We start from the raw sequence: 21176 nt of genomic DNA on the forward strand, positions 1-21176 counted from the left end.
AAGAGACAACCCATTTGCCTGTTTCTCTTCATACCCTGTTTTCTACTTTGAAGACACTCATTAACATGGCCCAGAAAATTTGAAGATTCTCCTATTTCTAGGACCATGATAAACAAGTTACATCTTTATAAGCTGTCACTGAGCTGTAGGAATTGCAAGTTTGGCTGAAGCTAAATTATAGTTCATCATCGCCTGTGGTCTTTTTGGTCAAATGAAATCTTAAAGTGAATTTTTTCATGTTAGCTTTTCTCTAGGGCTTTAATATTTTATACATGAACAAGAATTGTCTCTCCTTATGTTGAAAGATCCTAGATATGTTTGTACCAACTAAAAGAATAGCTCTTGCATTGGCAAGAGCAGTCTGATTCTCAGATACTTGTGAACTTCAGTGGGAAACTCACTGAGCTCCCTAGGATAGGAATTTTCCCTTCCGGTATTGATTCTGTTCCCTGATATGTTTGTTAGACGTGACTTGTCATTGATGATATAATGTATGCCAGAAGTATGTCAAATATATTTTGATAATGCAAAAGTAAGGTTATATTAGGTGAGCTTGTTTCACTTTTATGAATAATTAAGCTTTGTAAATGTGATTTGAACTAAAGAAAAGTAATTTTTATAGTGGAAGATACGAAAGTGATATAAAAATGTGACCCTAAAAGTATATAAAATATACCCTTAAGAAGGCCGAACATTGCTGGTTGGTCCCTATCAGTTTATTTTTCTGGATTATCTAATTACCACTCTTTAACAGAACTCTCAGTGATGATGAAAATGTTCTACAATCTATACTGTCTGGTACAGCACTAGCCACTAACCACATGTTGCTTTTTAATACTTGCATTGTGGCAAATGTGACTGAGTTACTGAATTTGTAATTTAATTAAATTTAATTAGCCACATATGGCTAGTGGTTATCCTGATGAACCACACAAATATGGATTATCTTGGTTAGAGACATAAAAACAAGTATTTTTAATCCAACAGTCTAGTTTTTTTAATCTATTTCGAGATTTTCAAAAGCTCTGTTTGCATAGGTGAAGGAAAATTAGAGGTTCAAACTACCAGATATAAAACAAGTAAGTCATAGGGATGTGGTGCACAGCATTAAGGAACATGGTCAATAATATTGTGATAGTGTTGTACTCCAGATGATTGTTGGACTTCCCATGGCGACCACTTCTTTAGGTATATAAATGTTCACTACTATGATAAAACTAACACAATATTGTGTTAGCTATATTTTAATTGAAATCTTTTTAAAATCTACAAAATAGGACTTAAATATTCTAGAAACAATTTTACTTAAAGACCTTTTATCAAACCATATGAAATTGCTGTTATTGTATCAAGTTTTGAACTATAAAACTTTCATATAGTTCAATGCAATACATTAATAAGCTCTTTATGTTCTTAATAATGAGCTTCTAGTTTATTTGCTTTTGGAAATGGGATCACATCCGTTGTCTTTTATCACTTATATCCATATTAACATTAAAAGTGATCTCCTTTCTTAAACTTCAAATGTGGGAAACATATCTATAAGCTTAGATTGTATGTCTGAAAACAAAATTCAAAGAAATCTTTTTATTCCTTCAGAAAGTTTAGGTCTTATTTTTATCCAGACATCTGTGAGAGGTTTTTGTCGATGGATTCACACAGTAAATGATTGTTTATGGTATCTTCTGTCAGCTTTTAGTTTGGATGCTGAACAGCCTGATTATGATTTGGATTCTGAAGATGAAGTATTCGTGAATAAACTGAAAAAGAAAATGGACATCTGCCCATTGCAATTTGAAGAGATGATTGACCGTCTAGAAAAAGGCAGTGGTCAGCAGGTACAACTTAATTGTGCATATATAATAAGTGTGTGTGTATTTATATAAATATCTACATTTATATGGAAAAAGTAGAACGTTGAGGAGAGGGGTAAGCAAGCAGGCTATAGAGCTAACAAGAATGAAGCTATATTCTATCTCAGCCCACTATAACCTAATAATTTTGAGCAATATGTTTACATTTATCTGTGACTCAGTTTTCCCATTTATAAAATAGAGATGATAAATATCATAGGATATTTGTGAAAATTAAATAAAATAATGTATATAAAGTATCTAGCTCAATGATGTGTGCAAGATATTCCACATGTTTGCTGTTGTACATTCTGTTGTTATTTCGATTGTTTTCATTTAAATTTAGAAGTACTTTTAAACCTTATATATGTATTGTATGTGAAAATGACATCATAATTTTACATTTAGCCAGTCAGTCTGCAGGAAGCCAAACTACTGCTAAAAGAAGACGATGAATTAATTAGAGAAGTTTATGAATACTGGATTAAAAAGAGAAAAAATTGTCGCGGGCCATCTCTTATCCCATCAGTAAAACAAGAGAAGCGAGATGGTTCCAGCACAAATGATCCTTATGTGGCTTTCAGAAGACGTACTGAAAAAATGCAGACTCGGAAAGTAAGTGAATTTGGGAGAATTTTTTTTGGAATTTTTTTTTTTGATGTAATTTCTTATATCCTAGTTATGAATATCTCAATATCTGAAGGCTGTGTTTTAATTTGTTTAAGTAGACTTTCTATATAATCTAATTTAAAATGTTAATGTAAAATGAGTCAACCTTAAGATTCATTATGGAGCAATTGATATATTTTAATGTTAATCCATTTAAAATCATATACAGAATTGATTTCCTGGCAATCCCTGCCTCCTTTCACAGTTTTTAAATTCTCTTCCCTTCAAATATACACATTTTTATATATATTAATAGCTGTTATGTTCAGCTATTGTAGCTTCTAGCTCCAAATGCTTATTGACATTAAACAAGCAACTTTATATTTGCAGAATCGCAAAAATGATGAGGCCTCTTATGAAAAAATGCTTAAGCTGCGTCGAGATCTAAGTCGGGCTGTTACTATTCTAGAGATGATAAAAAGAAGAGAAAAGAGTAAAAGGGAGCTATTGCACTTAACACTGGAAATAATGGAAAAGAGGTAATGTATATTTTACTAGCATTAGGAAGCATGCTACCAGCAGCATTTTGAATCTTGAGTTGATTTATTTTCTAAGCAGTCATCTGTGACTCCATAATCTTTTAATAATTAGAGATTATTTAAATGTGTGGTTGATATACTTTGTAAAATTTTACGTGTTCCTCTCTTTGTTTTCAAGTGACTGAATTCAGTAAACTACAATATGCCAGATATTTCCATTTTTAAATCTTGTTTTTCTAATACTTATGTGAGTTTGTGCAGGGTATAAGGGAGAGAATTTGTCAAAGTTTTTATTTTGCTCACTAGATGGTACTGATTTTTTAAAAAGCATAAAGGAGGGGGAAAGGTTCATAATCTTAACACTCTAATACTCATTCATCAAGGTACACAAGAAAACTTCCCAACTTCCTAGTCCCTATCCCTAAAGAAAACCACTATTAAATTTCTTGTGATTCAGTTCTGAAAAATTAGTTTTACAGCACAGGCAATTCAAATTAGCAGAAAGTTCCTCAGCACCATTTGAGGCATTAATTTCAACATGTCCGCCTGATCTCTCACCAAAATTGTTAAGTTAAAATTCAAACCTTTGCTTTTTTTTCCACCGTCATCAATTTATGGTGGCAAGATAAAGCTCTAAGCCAAAAAGTAAAAGAAAGAAACCAAAGGAATTGTGTAATCTTTAATTTTAATAAGCATTCAGCAAATTAGTCGAAGTTTAACTGTAATTTTACCAACTCTAATCAGTGTATATAATTATATCTCTGTTACTAATAGTCCTAAGGATAAGTACTTACAGAACTAATTTTTTAAACTTTCTTTTTTATAATTCCAGGTATAATTTGGGTGACTACAATGGAGAGATTATGTCTGAGGTTATGGCACAGAGACAGCCAGTGAAACCTACTTATGCCATCCCCATCATCCCTATTACTAATAGCAGTCAATTTAAACATCAGGAACCAATGGATGTGAAGGAGTTTAAAGTTAATAAGGTGATAAAAGTTCTGTGATAATAGCTGATAATGGAGTGGCATTTTATCATTAGAATCAAAGTGAAAAGAAAAATACATATGAAATATTGCTGCAAAGCCAGCTTTTGATTCAGTAGGGCTTATAAATAATAATTCTTTGTAATTAACTTTTCCCAAAAACCATAATGTCACACTGCATAAAACTTGACAGAAATATTTATCATGTTTACATAACCAGATATTGCCATGATCTTTTCCTCCTAACAAATACTGTTTTTTGCCTATAATCTTTCTTGCCTTTTTCCTACACATCAAAGTCATACTTCTAGCCTCTGCCATCACTGCTTATACATATTTCTGACATGCCCTATGTTCATCAGCTCAATCACTCTTGCCCTCTATATTTTACCCTTTCGTTTCCCTAGTTTAATGATTTCAAAACTTTATCCTCTAAAACTGCTCAGAATTAATTCACCACTCCAGAATGCCTTCATTGTTCAACTAGTGGTAAATCCTCACTACTCTTTATTTTCATAACACCTCAGTATTATGGCTTTATTTTCTATGTTAACTAGTAATCTGAAGTCTGCTTTGTGTGTATGTAAAATTGTTTTCAGTATTATTTTCCCTATATTGATTTATTAATTCTTTAGAATAAAGACTAGATAGTCCCCTCTACCTTTTTTTAATTCTCTCCTGTATTTTCATAGAAAAGTAAGAAAAAGACAGAAGCTAGCAGTAAATATTGACTGCAGTTACAGGGTTTCAGAAGCTGGAGAACTAACATTCTTTTCCTTTCCTAACTGAAACAAAATAACTTATGAGATTATGTTTAGGCTGTAGGAGCGTATTCATGTTTTCACAGAGACCAACCAACCTCTAAGGCTTTACAATATAAGACATGAGTCTGTATCTCTTATACGAGTATGAATGCTTTCATATAGCAGTAAACTTCTTTTTAAAACTTCCCTAAAACTGCAGGTTTATTGAACATAGTTTCCTAGTGTTTGATTAACTAATGACTTTATTGCAGCAAGATAAAGCCGATCTTATCCGACCTAAACGTAAATATGAAAAGAAGCCCAAAGTCTTACCGTCATCTGCTGCTGCCCCACCTCAACAGACAAGTCCTGCTGCGCTGCCGGTCTTTAATGCTAAAGATTTAAACCAGTATGACTTTCCCAGTTCTGATGAAGAGCCTCTCTCCCAGGTAAATATAAAAATCTCTCTGTGACTATAGGGCAGGGATGTAGAAAGTCATGTTTTGACTCACTTCATTTTATTTAAAGGTTTTGTCCGGCTCTTCGGAAGCTGAGGAAGAAAACGATCCCGATGGTCCCTTTGCTTTCCGTAGGAAAGCAGGCTGTCAGTACTATGCTGTAAGTTTCAGGCTCTCTTTTTAAATAACAAGCTGTTTACCTTTAACTGAAAATAAAATAATTTGGATTTTTTTCTTTTTAAGCCTCACTTAGACCAAACTGGCAACTGGCCTTGGACTAGTCCTAAAGATGGAGGATTAGGGGATGTGCGATATAGATACTGCTTAACTACCCTTACCGTACCCCAAAGGTGTATTGGATTTGCACGAAGACGGGTTGGGCGCGGTGGAAGGTAAGGTGTTTCTGTATTGCAAGCATGGGGATATTTTAGACAGTAGAGTAATCAAATCTAAAATTTAAAGTGAGGTAATCCTTCTAAATAGCTCATTTGTTGTCATTTGCTATTCTAAACTGATTTTTTGACTGAAATACTTTGCTCCCTGGTTCTTATACAACCATAGCTTTTAATGCATAACTAATGGGTCCCTAATGGATCTGCTTTTCTTCTCAAATTTGAAAACCTCAGATATCTATCCTAACAGAATTCAGACAGAAGGCACCACGCAAGGGCAGGTGTAAATCATGATTGCATAAATTGTATTAAGAAACTACAAAAAGTTGTTTCAGGAGTTCTGGGAGATATTAAAAAAAGGATTAAATAGGCTAAGAAATGTCATTTATAGTATACTGAGTTGTTTAACTCATCAGTGAAAAGGCCTCTAAAAATCTGCATGACCTGATCTTGACATCCCAGTTTGTCACGATCTGATTGCTCTTCTGCCTTTGTTTAAACCTGATAGAACTCCTTCATACTCTAAACACCTTTGTATGGGGGGAGGGAAGGAATTGCAGAGTGCATAAAAGCAAAGAAAACGAAAGCTTTCACGTAAAATGCGGAAAAATTAAAAGGCAAAATAGATAATATCGAGGTGCTTTCAGGAAGAAACCTAAGGATATGATTTATGACATATTACTGGCTTATGCGTATGTTTGTCTCATTTTTTAATCTTAGTTGCAGTTTTCATCACTTTAAACATTAGTTTAGAATTATCCAGACATTAAAATACATTTTATTTAGCACTTTTCCCCACATCGTTGTGTTAACATCAGTAGTAGTGAAAATTCTCTATGTTGGCTATATTTTATTCTGTACTAGCATTAGTCAGCATTAGCATTTTAAGATGGAGTCAAAATATATCCTCTCGAGTTAGGGATCTCAAATATTTTGTCTATTAGAAATTTCGATAGTATAACATACCCCAAAGATCATATACCTTTTACTGCTTTTCTCCTACCTTGCCCATCCTACCCCCACAACACACACACAAAAAGCTTGTCCTTAAATAGAGAACATATATGTTAGCAACATTTTTTAAAGTGCTCTGGTACTTTGTGATGGATGTGAAAATCTTTGGTTAAAAGTAATTTGAAAATTATTTTCATATGTTATCCGTAACTTACACTGGTAGACCAACCCAAAGAACTGTTAGAAGACTCTTGCTGTTGTAAAATATTTACCTTATTCTTTGAGGTGGATTACTCTTCTTTAATAAGATTATTATAACATAAAGAAAGAACCCCTATCAGATAGTGAGATTTTAGCCTATACGGCCAATTACGGAAATAATGAAATCTATAGCTTTTAAATATTCAGTATGAAATGGCTTTTGGGAGTTGGGGGAGAAAGAAAAACCTTTTTTATGTAATTTTTGAATAACTATTTTACATACGTGTTTCCTGCCTTGTTTTTAACAGGGTCTTACTGGACAGAGCTCACTCAGACTATGACAGTACATTTCGCCATCTGGATTTGGAAATGCTTTCCTCACCACAACATTCTCCCGTCAATCAGTTTGCCAATACCTCAGAAACAAATACCTCGGACAAACCCTTCTCTAAAGACCTCAGTCAGATACTAGTCAATATCAAATCATGTAGATGGCGGCATTTTAGGCCTCGGACACCACCCCTACATGACAGTGACAATGATGAACTCTCCTGTAGAAAATTGTATAGGAGTATAAATCGAACAGGAACAGCACAACCTGGGACCCAGACATGCAGTACCTCTACACAAAGTAAAAGTAGCAGTGGTTCAGCACACTTTGGTATGTTTATTTGTTATGATGTACTTTTCTGTAGAAATTCATGTTCATCAATTTTTTGAATATGTGGTTTATTGTATTTATGGCTAAAAGTTCTTTTATCTCAAAATAGTTACAAAAAAGAAGAAAGACCTATGCTTAAGTATTTATTTGAATCCTGTTTCTTCATTTAAACATATCTACATACTAAGGTGGTTTATTACTGTTTAATGTATGACATTTGTTTCCTGGATGCACTGAGAAACACAAAATCCAGCAATTACGTTTTCAAAACAATATGAAAAGAAAACGGACCACAAATTATCGCTGTTTTATGCTTGGACACGTCTCTAGTCTTTTACTTAGACTGCTTAAAAGTAGACTGGCAAGGCTTATCTGCTGTCACAGTAATTCAGAATAATTTATAAGAGAGACTAATTTTTCACAGAACAATATTTAAGTTAAAGGATTATTTTAATAATTTTGGAAACATTTTTAGATAACGTCTACTTTAGCATATGGCTACTTTGTAAAATGTATCTAAAATAAATGCTGTCTACTAAAAATATTTCTAAAATTTTAGATTTCTATTTTAAAGCATCAATCTGTTATCCGAAGCATGGAAATTATAGAAATTCACTGTTAAAATTATGTTACTACAGATTTTTGTAAAGATAATTTAAATTTAGATTTTGAAAGGACTATAAAGATATTTATTCTGTTCCTTAAACATGTAAGGCTACAGTAAAACCTTCTACTAAATATTAAAATGTGCTTTTTTTAAAGACCTCCAGAAAAGATTTCACAAACTAACTTATTTTGTGGTTAGAAAAAAAGTATTTCTATGAAGTGGAAGTTTTAGCTTATAAGAAAAATAATTACATTTTAGATATCAACTAGAAGATAATCTAAATTATCTGAGGTCTAACAGGTTATTTATAATCCCATTAATTTCCATCTCTCTGCTTTTATAGTCAATCAAAATGAAAAACTTTTAAATATGAAAGACTTATTTATAGTGAATGTAGAGATTTTAAAAGTATAAGCTTGTAATGCATTTTCCCTGATAAGGATTTTTAAGCTGTATAAAATTCTTTGAGACTTGTAGAAAATTGGCACATTCTCCTCCTTTTAAAACAGAGAAGTGGAATTGTGTAACCATCCTAAGGATCTTGTAATGATCTCTTTTATGAATTGTTTTGCTATTCAACTTAAGTAAGCATTAATATTGTAAAACTTACTTAATTTGTGTTGGCCAAAGAATATTAAAAGGGAAACATTGAATAGTAATATTACCAAAAGTTTAGCTGATGAAAAAAAATCTTTAGTAACTGTAATTTTCCTTTAAATCATTTCCTTCTCATATATATATATGTATGTATGTGATACAGCTCTTAAAAAATGAGTTTATCAATTTTTTTTGTTACACTTGTTTTAAATTTTCCCTTAAATTTTACTGGAGCTTCCTATATACTCAGAGAATAGATGCCTACAGTTTGCTATAAAGTAGAGCTTTATTCTTTTATATTTATAAATAGTCCAGAAACCTAAAGCTTTTGTCTTTATGTTCTATAAAACGTATTACAGTGGAATTTTATCACATGTACATTTAAGTGAATTCAATTACAGACCCCTGGAGAAAAACAAAAAATTAAAATTTAGCAATTTAGATGTTATACAGGATTCTAAATACAGTTCCACTAAAAGAATGTTTGCCAGCGTGGATCCCTGTGGGAGCAGAAGTGGTCCCTTGCTCCCCTGCAGCAGAGCCTGCATTGCCACTTTAGTCATATGAAGCAGTTCACTTTGGGCAGTGTAATTATAATTTTAAAGATTTTTTTTTCCTAGAGCATGGCCCACTAACATTACTTCATCTGGTACTCAACCACAGAAACTCCGATCTAGTCTGTTGTCAGCATCAAAACTGGCTCTTGGGTTTATTGAAAGAGATGGGTCTGCATCATGGTACACTCTAAAGGAAATTTTAAGGCTTAATTTTTCCTACACTGACTTTAGAACTTAACTATTATGTGAGATATGAGTCAGTTGATAAACTTGCCTGCTGCTTATTTAAGCCAAATGTCTGTTTCGATTTTGTCATTTTTGCTTATTCTGTCATTGTTTAAATATTAATATGTGTGCTGTGGCATAATGATGCCTTCTGGACTGGTTTTTCTAAATCATCCAAAAGGGCCTATTTATTCTCATTTTCAAATAGGAAATTCTAAATGAGGATATCAAGAGCCCATAATTTTAAGGGAAGGGAATGAGTTTTAACACACCAACTTTTGTAGCCTCTGTTTCAGCTGTTCAGGATCTTTTTTGCTTGCTTCCCAGTCTTGGCCATTTTGCATAGTTATGTGGCCAGATGAGTAGCCTGGTGAGTCAGGTGCTGGAGTACTTGTCCTTCCGGATGCTGCTATACAACAGAATGACACCATGTTGAGGAACTCGAGAAGGCTTACCATATGTGTATTTAGAATTCCCAGGACTAGATTTTAGGACTCAATCTATTCCAAAACTTAGGATGAATTGCGCATTTTTCATAATCTTTAGTTAATACGTGATTTGGACAGTTTCAAATCCGGTTTTCTAATTTTTTTTAATTTATGAAAAGACCTTTGAAAATTTAGTGTTTGTTCAATGACTAAGTATCATTTGCATGTGTTTGAGTTTACGGGATATCAGATGTCAGAATTAATTTTTTTTTATAATTAGGACTCTAATTCAGAAAGACTGAAAACAGAAAAATGATTTTAAAACCACCTTTATATGTTTAGGATTTGAATTCCTAGTTCTCAATGAAATTTCATCAGCATGTAACTCATTTTTCTAATCTCATACACCTGTACTAAAGACTTCTTCTCATAAGTGAATAGGAAGTATGTAGCTAGAATGTTATGTTCTAAGTCTCAATATCTGTAGCTTACTTAGTGCAATTTACTTCAGTTTGTAAAGTGATATTTAATCTTACTGTAGAAAAAGAACTCTAGGTTTGAGCACTGAATATTTTCATTGTTGGATTTTATAAGTCTGTAGGACCTTAATCCTTATCCAGATGTGTTTCAAAATTCAGAATTACATCCTCAGCGAAATCTGGAGTAGCACTTGTAGTGAAATACATTAATGGTTCTGCATTTTCACGGTGAAGTGCAAGAATATTCTAAGTCACACGACGTAGAATATTTGACCACAAATAATCTTATGTTCTGGTCATTTGCAGCCAAATGAATTCAGGTTTGGTCATGTTTTGCCATCAAATGAATTACCAAACTTCTCTTTTCAGATTGGATTATCTAGATGGCTGATCAAAACTATCAGTTCACGCTTACTGATTAGGGGATCATACTTTAATACTGTCTGGAGTCATTTCATTTTATATATATTTAAATTACCCCTTTTCCTTTATTAGAATAATTCCCTGGCTCTGTACTGATCAAAAAATTTCTAATTGAGAGATGTCTCTTAAATTAGGTCTTTGGGTTTAATAGGGGGTATTTCTGTTTGTTTGCTTTTTAAGAAATATACATTTTGGTAATCTAGAATCTGTCGTCTCAAACTGAATTTTAAAATTATTTTTCCCTAAGTACCTGTCACCCTCCCCACCTTTTCTTCTTTGGTCATCTCAGTTGATCTGCTTCAGCTACAGGAAAGTGACCTAAAGGGGCTGTTCCAGGTGCTAGTGTACTGCATGACAGTTTCCATGTATGAGAAGTGAACTCAAAATCCTAGATTATTTCATCTAAACTCCTACCCCAGAGAACTATAACAAGCAACCAAACAGTAGTTTCTGACCTCTGCCTAGACGCTTCTAGTGAGGGCACATTCAACAACTTTCTCAATCAGATGATTCTACCACTGAGCATCTTGTTTAGATGTTTGTCTATATATTGAACAAAAGCTGCTTCCTTAAATTTAAATCTGCTGGTTCCTGTTTTGTCTTTGGAAGCATACAGGATAAGTTTTCTTGATCTCCAACATCATCATAGTGTCTTTCAAATATTTAAAGTCCTGCCATGCTCCTTCCCTAGTCTCAGTTTTTAATCATTCATGTCCCTCACATGACTTCTCTGCTGCTTAGACTCATGTTTATTAGGTGCTGTGTCTGTGAGACTTTTTCAAAGCACTTGATTCACGTTGTTGGTACATAAGTTTTATTATTTTTTGTAGATAATGATAAATCTAAAAGAAACTTTTGTCTATATTTATGTTTAAAATCTCATTGGTTTCAAGGTGGTCTTTTTCCCTTTCCACTAGTAAATATCTGTGACCTCGCATGAAAGTTTCATCCCTATTATAAGGTTATAGGAGGAAATCACCAAAGATCCCTCCTGATCTAAAATTCTTTTATTTTTTTCTAAGAAGAAATATAAAATCTTAGAATCTCATGGTGAAAAAAGACTACAGTGATCACCTAATTTAATCTCTTCCATGTTTTAGATGAACATACTGAGTACCAGCATTTCCAGCTTGTATGTTGCTCTGTATGTTTCTTCTAGATTATTTATCAAAAACATCCAGGGAAAATTTTATAACCAGACTCTAGAGTATAGAGATACCTAAGAAATAGGCTAACTAACATAGTGATCTAAAATCTTGATGAGTATTAGTGATTAAAATGTCAGGTACATTTTTATTTCTAAATCGGTATTAGAAGGAAGTTAATAGTTGTTAAAAAAAAAAAAAAAATAGTGACATTCTCAAGACCTTTTAGAAACCAAGGATTAAAATGTTGATTTAAATAGGGCAAAACTATTTGGAACTTTTATTCAAATTGATGTTCAAATTATTGTTGCTAGTTTTTTTTATTATTATTATAATACAAACACAAGCAAAATTCTACAAAAGAATATTTCCGTTCATATAAATGGAGTTTTCTGTTTAGGTCTTCGGTGAATACTAAATTATTGTTTTCCTATATCTGTAATGATCTGCCCTTCCAGAATTGGTCCTTTTTAAAATTTTTTACTGAGCATCTCCTACTAGGAAATTCAAGACTTAGGCAACTCACTCAAGCTTAGGAAATTAAAGTGTAAATTTAAAAAAAAAAACATATTAGCAAAACTGTCTACTAAATTAAGGATCTTTAGGTTTAAACAGTTGCTTTTTATGGATTTTTTTAAAACATAAATATTGTATTAATTATAAACATTTTTTCAGGACAGCATTAAATTTTATAAATTTTCCTCAAGTTCTGATTCAACACATTTCTGCTCTATGTAAATGATCCAAGTGACAGAAAGTTACTTTTACATCAGTATTTAGGAATTATTCTATTATCAGTAAAGGTCTTCCCTGTAGAAATCAGATCTGAGAATTTTAAACATAGTAGGAAAAGAAACTCATCGAAGGACAGATATCAACTAAACAGATTTGTAATACAAAATTTAAAAAATCAATAGAATTTTCCCAACAAGAAATTTTTTGCTCTTGTAGCCCAAAAACTTAGTTCAACTTAAGTATAAGAGCCTGTGTTGATATAGTAATTTCTGAGGTTTTCATAAATATTAGTTCACAATTTTCTAATCCATTCAAAATATGAAAGAATTCCTACCTAAACATCTGTAGTTCTACAGGGTAGAAGCTGTATCCTGGTACATAAAGATTCTTCATGAATTATAAGTGAAAATTATAAAACTCGATGGAGTGATATTCTAACAAAATTATCAAAATGCAGTTAAAGACAAAAATTAAGTGGCAGTATTTTGAAAATAATAAACTTACGGTTGAGAAAATTTGCATGATTTATAGATTCCCTGGTATCCAGGGATGCATGATAACCCTTTTTCTTTTTCTTTTTTTTTTTTGTTTTGAAATAATTCTTATCCAAACATCACAGGCTTCTTAAAGAAGCCTATAAGGTCAGATGTTGTGATTGTATGTGCTTTTTTTTTTCTTTTTTTAATTGGCAAAAGAAAAAGGTTTCCTTTTTAAAAAATGCACACACTTTTGGGGGAGTAATAAATGAACATTTTTTTGTTTGTTTTTTTTAGAACTGAGCTCTCCATAGACAAACATAAGTAGCATAATACAGTGTCTTTCCTCAGACATCATTCTGTACAGTAAATCAACATAAACAACTCCGTTCTTATTGACTGGATTTTTTCCAGGTGGGTTAATTGGGTGGGGAAAATTAATTAACCTTAACATTTGGAGCCTCTTTTCTTCCTGTTAAACTTAAAGGATGGGTTCTTTAAAAAAAAAAAAAAAAAGCAATAAACCAACAATCTTATGTTTCATGTAGAAGAATTATTTATGACTAAAATTAGAAAATATGTATAACAATTTATACACAGAACCATTAGGGATCTTCTGAATGCCTTGGACAATAGTACGAGTAAACTAGAAACCAAATGGTAATTATCAGATTTCTTCTCAAACTCAGTGCAAAATTGATTTCTAAATATGTGGATTAAAAAGCTGGTATTACCTTTTTACACTGTCTAGCACAAGTGTCACAGCTTACAAAAATAATGATTCTGCAGCTTGGGAAGTGAGCGGTTCTCTTTCCTGTTTAACTCAGGAAATTTAATTTTGTTTTTCTTTAGACCCGAGCCACTCTCATTAAATGTGGTTGAAAAAATGCTGAAATTTTATTTGAAAAATGATCTTTAACAGGACCATGAGCTTTTGTCAAATACTTTAATTTTGCACAAATTTTTTAATGCTATAATTTGTTTTAGTATTGTAAGATGTGTATATCTGTGCATTTTTATAAAATGTTTCCTCATTTTATGTTCAGCATTTACAGCCGAACAATACCAGCAACATCAACAGCAACTGGCACTAATGCAGAAACAGCAGCTTGCACAAATTCAGCAACAGCAAGCAAATAGTAATTCTTCCACCAACACTTCACAGGTGAGGGATTTGTCTGTCTTATGATTATCCCTCATTGTTTCCCACCAGAGTTCATCTCTAATTACCAACTGTTGTCATAGAACCTTGCATCTAACCAGCAGAAAAGTGGCTTTCGCCTGAATCTACATCATAGCCATTCTATACAGGGTTTAGAAAGAACATTACAGGTGAGTATGGAAGCTGTTGCCTCTGCTCCCTATTTTAAAAAGTAAAACTAAAAAGCATAGTTAAATGAGATGGAGACCCTGTCTTCAAGTCCAGACTGTGGTCTGTAAATACTCCTCTTTCATTTATAACCCCACCTACACCTAGCTCCTTATCTTTGGTATTTTAATTATTGTTAAAATTGATTAAAGATTATCAAGCTAATATAACCTCTTTTTAGAATAAATCACTTTTAAACCTAAAGCATGATAAATGTTTGCCATTTAAATACATTTAAGGCTTAAAGGCTGAGAGTTGAGTCTCTGAGCATCTTGAAAGAAAAATTCATTTTAAAAAATTCAAGGGCCTTTTTATGATATTTTGTTATGATATTTTGTTAATTTCCATTCTAAAAGGATAATTATCTTACTGTCCCAAAGGTGCCTTTGGTTATAGGTGTATATATGTGTAAGTTAAGTGAAAGAAGTTTACCTACTCATTTATTCATTATATGTATTTGTCAATCATTGAAATGTTTTACTAGCTTATTTCTTGTCCAACACTTTGTGTTGGTGATTTACTGTTTCCACGTTATAGAAAGTTTATTTTGTTAATTGGTCCATATTATATATAGTCACATATGAAGATCAAAATTCATAATCCTTAAGTTATAAGATTACTTGAACATTCCTTGAGTTTTGACTGTCAGAAGAGATATAAAGATATTTCAGTAGTTTGCCACTTCTTTTGTTTATAGTCAAATTGATTTTTTGCCCTGTGTAGCTTTAATATTAATTTGAGACTAAATGATGCTGATTAGATTTGTTTCATACTTTTCTTTTTAGGGTTTTGTTTCCAAGACTTTGGATTCTGCTAGTGCTCAATTTGCTGCTTCTGCTTTGGTGACATCAGAACAACTAATGGGATTCAAGATGAAGGATGATGTGGTGCTCGGAATTGGGGTGAATGGCGTCCTTCCAGCCTCAGGTAAGGATAAAGATACTGAAATGGTTTTGCTACTCTTTGTGACACATATCTATAATAAACAGCAAAGTTGCAAATTTTTAGTTGCTTCTTTCTTTTCCTCTAGGAGTATACAAGGGCTTACACCTCAGTAGTACTACGCCAACAGCACTTGTACATACGAGTCCATCAACAGCAGGTTCGACTTTGTTACAGCCTTCAAACATGACACAGACTTCAAGTTCCCACAGTGCACTGAGTCATCAAGTAACTGCTGCCAATTCTGCAACAACTCAGGTCCTGATTGGGAACAACATTCGATTAACTGTACCTTCATCAGTTGCCACTGTAAACTCTATTGCCCCCATAAATGCACGACATATACCTAGGACTTTAAGTGCTGTTCCATCGTCTGCCTTAAAGCTGGCTGCCGCAGCAAACTGTCAAGTTTCCAAGGTTCCATCTTCATCCTCTGTAGATTCAGTCCCAAGGTAAGTAGTTATCTTAAGACGAAAGTGTTTGAAAAATAAAAGATCTAATTTTAATTCTGACATTACTCTCTATGTGTTTTTTCCTTTTTTCTTGGTACATTAAAATGTATAAATGAGAATTCTTTATATAAGAACTAAATAGATAAATGTAATTCAGTATTGTTGAGAATTTGGACTAAATGGTATAGTGAATATTCATGTATGATTTGGGCATCACTTTCTTAGTGTAATAATAACTTATAATGCTCTCATTTTTCTTCCACTTTTGGGTGGAAGGAGTTCTCTTTAGAATGCTTCTTTTGTTTATGATTTCTGCCACAGCTTCTTATGTAGACAAAATTGATAGAACTCACCATAGCTAGTATGCTAAGCTGCTCTTAATGTAAAGGCTTACGGTATTCATACCAGGTCAACTTTTAATCAAACCATTATTTTCTATGCTAACTTGTCTTCTTGGGTTTCAGTAGACAGTTTAGAATGTTTGCTCAGGCTCCATTCTATTTTAAACATTAATGGCAATTAAAATCCTGCTGTTGACAAAGTACTATGGGAGAAACAAAAAGAGATAGATTAGGAGTTTTCAGTTTAGTTAGAAAACAAACATAAAGTGTGAAAAGTTAAATAATGGTAATTGTAAATAATAGGTAACAATCATTCTAGAGGTATCACAAAGCATTATATACGTGTCCAATTAATTGTATAGATTATGGCTGTAATTTCTGTATAAGGAGACATCTTTTCATGCCGGGGGTGTTCTGGGAAAGTTCTACAAAATAAGATCAGATATGTTCTTGGTTGGGCAGAGAAAAGGAAGACAGTCGGAGAAATATAAATGTGTTCCGAGGTTAACAAGTAAACTAGTTTGTCTAGAGATTTGGGAAAGTTAGTTGAAGTCGGAGTAGGAGAAGGCCAGACTGATATTTAGAGGTCCTCAGCTGACAGTGGCCCAGAGGGAGGAGCAGGGTTTGTAGCAACAGACTGCAGCCTTTAGTTTCCAATCCCCATGCATTCCTGTCTGCTCAGTACTAACCCATTCTTATTAGTGTCCTGAGTCTGGTCATACCTAATCAGTCATAGTCCTTAAATATATAATGCATGGTTTTCATTGCTATAGAACTATAATCATGGGATACTCATGGCATATGGAAAACTTTTTATATCACTTATTTTAATCCCTTTGTTTCAAAGATGAAGAAACTGAGGTCCAGAGAGGTTAACTGACTTCTCTAAGCACACTCAGCAGCCTCGGTACTAGCACAGCTGAGACCCTGGTCTTCTGGTGCCCAGCTCAGTCGCTCTCCTACTCATCTGCGCATGTAGAACCTGACAGGAAGGAACCTCAGTCATTGTGCCTTTTTTTAAACTCTTGTGACTATTTGGGGGTTCTTTCTGTTTTTAACATGCAGGTTCCTTGGGCACTACTGGAATTCAGTTAGTAATATGTTCAGCGTGGAATTTATAGTGGGATAAGCCTGACTTCTGGTTGTGTGTTCCTGATAACGAACTATAAAGGTTCATATTCCTCTACCCGAAATTTTGTCTCAAAAGAGTCAAACTTCTTCCTATTAAAAATATTTAAATTTTTTATTGGGAAGATAGCCTTGATTTGTTAAATTTGTATTTGTTAAATTTGTTGCAGAAAAGTAATTTATCGAACTTTATTTCAACAGGGAAAATCATGAATCAGAAAAGCCAGCACTAAACAACATAGCAGACAATACAGTAGCGATGGAGGTCACGTAGCTTCCTCGGGAATGGGACTGGAACCTGGGGACTTGATTAGGTGCTATGCATCAGTAGCATTTTGAATGCAAGGGATGATGGAATGCAGCACATGCGTTTCTGTGGCAGCTGTGGGGACTTGACAGCAAAGCTCATCTCTCATGCTTCAATTTTTCTTTTCTTACTGTTAATAGGAAAAAATCAACATCTGTAAATTAAGAATACAGCAATTATCTGTACAGTACTGCATATTTGTAATACCCTTGTATATATGTTACTTGAATACAGAAATGTTCATTTGTGATGCTTTGCACTTGGGGGTGGGGGGTGGGAGGGAAATAAATTGCAACAAAGAGTGTGAGATGTGAGATTGTATAGAGATGAAGTGTCATCACATCATGTGCATGGTGCGGAACCTGCTGTTTTATCTATTTATTGTGCCGTGTTTACAGTTTTTGTACACTGTACCTTCATCGGTTCCTGTGCTGTAGTAAATGTGTTAGGTAGCTGTGGACTCCTTGGTATTTTGTAAATGGTATAACATAACTTGGTTCCCTTCCGGGTCCCTGAGTTTTCTGTGTATCATGTGAAAAAAAAATGGTGACATACATACAGAATTTTACAAAAAAAAAAAAAAAGGCATCAGTTTTTAAAAAAAAAAAAATGGGGAATGTACTGTTAAATGGGGATCTTCCTGGTCTACTACCATTAGGACAAGTAACAAGCTAAAAATGAAGTCTCCTGAATCTTCCCGTCCCCACTTGCCCACGATGCTGTGGGCAGTTTCTGGTACTTAAAGCACTAATGTTATGTTGCTGCTCTACAAACAGCCTAGTAGCCCATTTCCTTCCACACCAAAAAGTGTTAAATCAAGTATGCAAATGGAGTCCTTACAACTGGAGTTTATGTTGTCTTGCCCTTTTTTTAGCACAAAAAAAATTGTACTTTTTTATTGTCGAATTGTTTAAAAGACTTCATTCTTTACTTGTTCTTACAAAAAAGGATATAAGGGAGAAGAATGCAGTAATTGCTGTACGTGCATCATCATTCCAGTTTCTAAAAACAGCCAGCCAGCTCTTTTCCTTTTGAGACTCTCCAGAAGGCTGCAAGGCCAGAACCACAAATATCGGGTGCCTTCCTTTGGAAATATTTGACCTCTCTTCTGTGAAGAGAATGGTACTTAACAGACTACTGCTAGTGCTTTGTCAGTACCGAAGTCTGAATGCCCAGTCCAATGGCATACATTACCCTTAAGGTTTTTAATCCCACCTGGAAAAAATTGTGATAGAATTCTCACAAAATAAACCCAGGGCATTACATGTTGACAAACTAATGTGTAGTGGTCTTTTGCTTTTATTTTTACCCCAAGATTGTGTGACTTTAATTAAAGTAATTTGGTAAAGAGGGACATGGGAATGATAATGATGTCTTTAAGTTTATTTACAATTACTTATTGAATGATTACTCTCAGACTGTTTTCATTCCTACAACGGTGGAAAAATTCCTGCCCTCATGGAGTGTATAATCTCATTGGGTGATAAAAACAAAATAAGTAAAGCTTAAATTGTATTATAGTAAATGTTAGGGGGAAAGTACAGCAAGGAAATGAGGGGAGCAGTGCCAGGATGGGGTGAAGGGTGGGCAGGGAAGGGCTGACAGAGATGGTTGCATTTGATCAGCAATGTGAAATTGGGAAGAAAGCCTTACAGGCAGAGAGAGTGAGTACAAAGATTCTGAGGTGTGGCTGTGCCTGGTTCGCTAAAACTACAGCACGGTGGCTGGTGCAGCAGGAAAGAGAACAGCGGGGTGGGTCAGGGAGTAATGGGGAGCCCGCTGGTGGGGAGCCTGCTGTTGGAGGGCCCGGGAGGTGACGTTAACAACTTTGGCTTTTCCTTCACTTGAGAAAGGAGTTTGGAAGAAAGGAATGATGTGACCTAAACAGGCCTACCCTGGCTTGGGTGTCCAAGGCAGACTGCAGGAGGAGCCCAGTTAGGAAGCAAGTTGTAACAATCCAGATGAGAGACAATAGTGACAAGGAGGTCGTGACAAGTAGTTAAGTTTTGCTTGTATTTTAAAGGTCGACCCAGCAAACTGCTCACTGAATAAATGCGAGATACATGAGAGAGACGATTTTAAGGATGACTCCAAGATATTTAGCCCGAGTATCTGGCCACAGTGCAAAAGCACTGTGCTGAGGAGTGGGTTTGGGGGAAGCTCAGTTGGGACTGTTTGAGGTCTCCATGACACATCCAGCTGGTGGTGTCAAGTAGGCAGTCGTATATAAAAGTCTAAAATTTGGAGGAGAGGTCTTAGCTGGAGGTTAAAACTTCAGTCATCTTTATAGATGAAGTTAAAAGCCATGAATCTGGGCAAGATTACCAAGAGAGTGTGATAAAAATCTTCACGTAATAAATACAGCGATCCCTGATTGGATGTTTTAGAGTTATTCTTACCTTTAAGAGAATTCCTTTTCTCAAAGGGACAGACTTTCAATTCGGATAACGACCTTTGTGTATTCTGTTCTATATTTATTAAGGAGAAAAGATAAAAATGTGCCTTTCAGTTCTGGTGACTGGTTAGTATGACTGAAAATTTAAAATGTTGGTTTAAATGCACTCAGGAATAATTAGGATTAGGATTTAAATTTCTAAATGAAACCTACCAGATAGAATACGGCCTGGGCCCCCAAAGCACCTAGTATTCCTACTGTTCACAGGCAAACTTATAATGGATTGGGGAACAAGAAAATGAGTCCTCATCAAGCATGCCCAGTTAGGAATTGAAATGAATTGCATGGGGGTCGTGAAGCAGCAGCTAGGCAAGTGATGATCAGCATCCATGTAGCACTTACTCTTATTTGACCATACCAACTCAGATGCAGAGAAAATACAAGTTCGTATCACTCACATTTTAAAATAAGGAAATTTACCCAGAACAGTCTTTGGCTTCTAAATATCTTGCCATTTTTCCAAATACTCTGCTACCAATGTAAAAACAATGCAAAAGCAATTAAAACACTAAGGTCTTAGGGAAAGGGAGAAATAAGTTATCAAGGGAACTTTGACATAATCTAGTTAGTAACTCCCATTTATTGAGTACTTACGATGTAACATCCTATGCATAGGAATTATTTAATCCTCACAATAACCCTTTTAAGTAGATACTAAGATTATCACCACGGTGTAGGTGAGATTCACTCAAGATTATACAGTAATTGACAGTCCAAGATTTGAACTCATCTGCCAGATTCCAAAGCTGCCGCTGTTTGTATCCACATACTTAGTGAATAAGCCTGGAAACAGGTTTCTAATGTAACTTCTTAGTAACCTTCATTCCTATTGTTTTCCAATTTTGTCCATTTCATGAGCAGAATCCCTAAAAATTTCCCAAACTGTGACTTTCTACCCTATGTATAAATTCTATTTTTCCAAAAGGATAGCATTTTCTGAACTCCAAATTTAGGAGTTTTTTCATGAATATTATAACAATGTAGAATATAGAACAGTGTTAATGTATGGTATGTTACAGACAGATAAACGTGATTTCTCACTCCTCACTAATACTTAGTAGAGCAGATCTACTTCTTTCTATTTTACATATTGATATTCTACCTAAATTCT

At 34.1% G+C, this 21176-nt stretch overlaps 1 protein-coding gene across 4 annotated transcripts in view; it reads left to right on the top strand.

The window, feature by feature from the left end:
* Window positions 1–18889, top strand: part of EPC1 (enhancer of polycomb homolog 1) — an 88880-nt gene extending 69991 nt beyond the window's left edge. For 2 of the 4 annotated variants that reach the window (XM_011369474.2, XM_011369471.2), the window contains exons 3-15: window positions 1693–1838; window positions 2262–2468; window positions 2853–3001; window positions 3834–3993; window positions 5006–5182; window positions 5262–5351; window positions 5435–5583; window positions 7047–7399; window positions 14118–14236; window positions 14317–14403; window positions 15226–15367; window positions 15471–15834; window positions 17505–18889. In XM_011369474.2, coding sequence (XP_011367776.1) covers window positions 1693–1838; window positions 2262–2468; window positions 2853–3001; window positions 3834–3993; window positions 5006–5182; window positions 5262–5351; window positions 5435–5583; window positions 7047–7399; window positions 14118–14236; window positions 14317–14403; window positions 15226–15367; window positions 15471–15834; window positions 17505–17577 — 2216 coding nt within the window. In that variant the 3' untranslated portion in view covers window positions 17578–18889. The remainder of the gene's footprint in view (window positions 1–1692; window positions 1839–2261; window positions 2469–2852; window positions 3002–3833; window positions 3994–5005; window positions 5183–5261; window positions 5352–5434; window positions 5584–7046; window positions 7400–14117; window positions 14237–14316; window positions 14404–15225; window positions 15368–15470; window positions 15835–17504) is intronic. The other 2 variants (XM_011369475.2, XM_011369473.2) reach the window with 1 other exon arrangement.
* The last annotated feature ends 2287 nt before the right edge of the window (window positions 18890–21176 follow it).

This window comes from Pteropus vampyrus, unplaced genomic scaffold (assembly GCF_000151845.1).
Source record: "Pteropus vampyrus isolate Shadow unplaced genomic scaffold, Pvam_2.0 Scaffold150, whole genome shotgun sequence".
Taxonomy (NCBI): domain Eukaryota; kingdom Metazoa; phylum Chordata; class Mammalia; order Chiroptera; family Pteropodidae; genus Pteropus; species Pteropus vampyrus.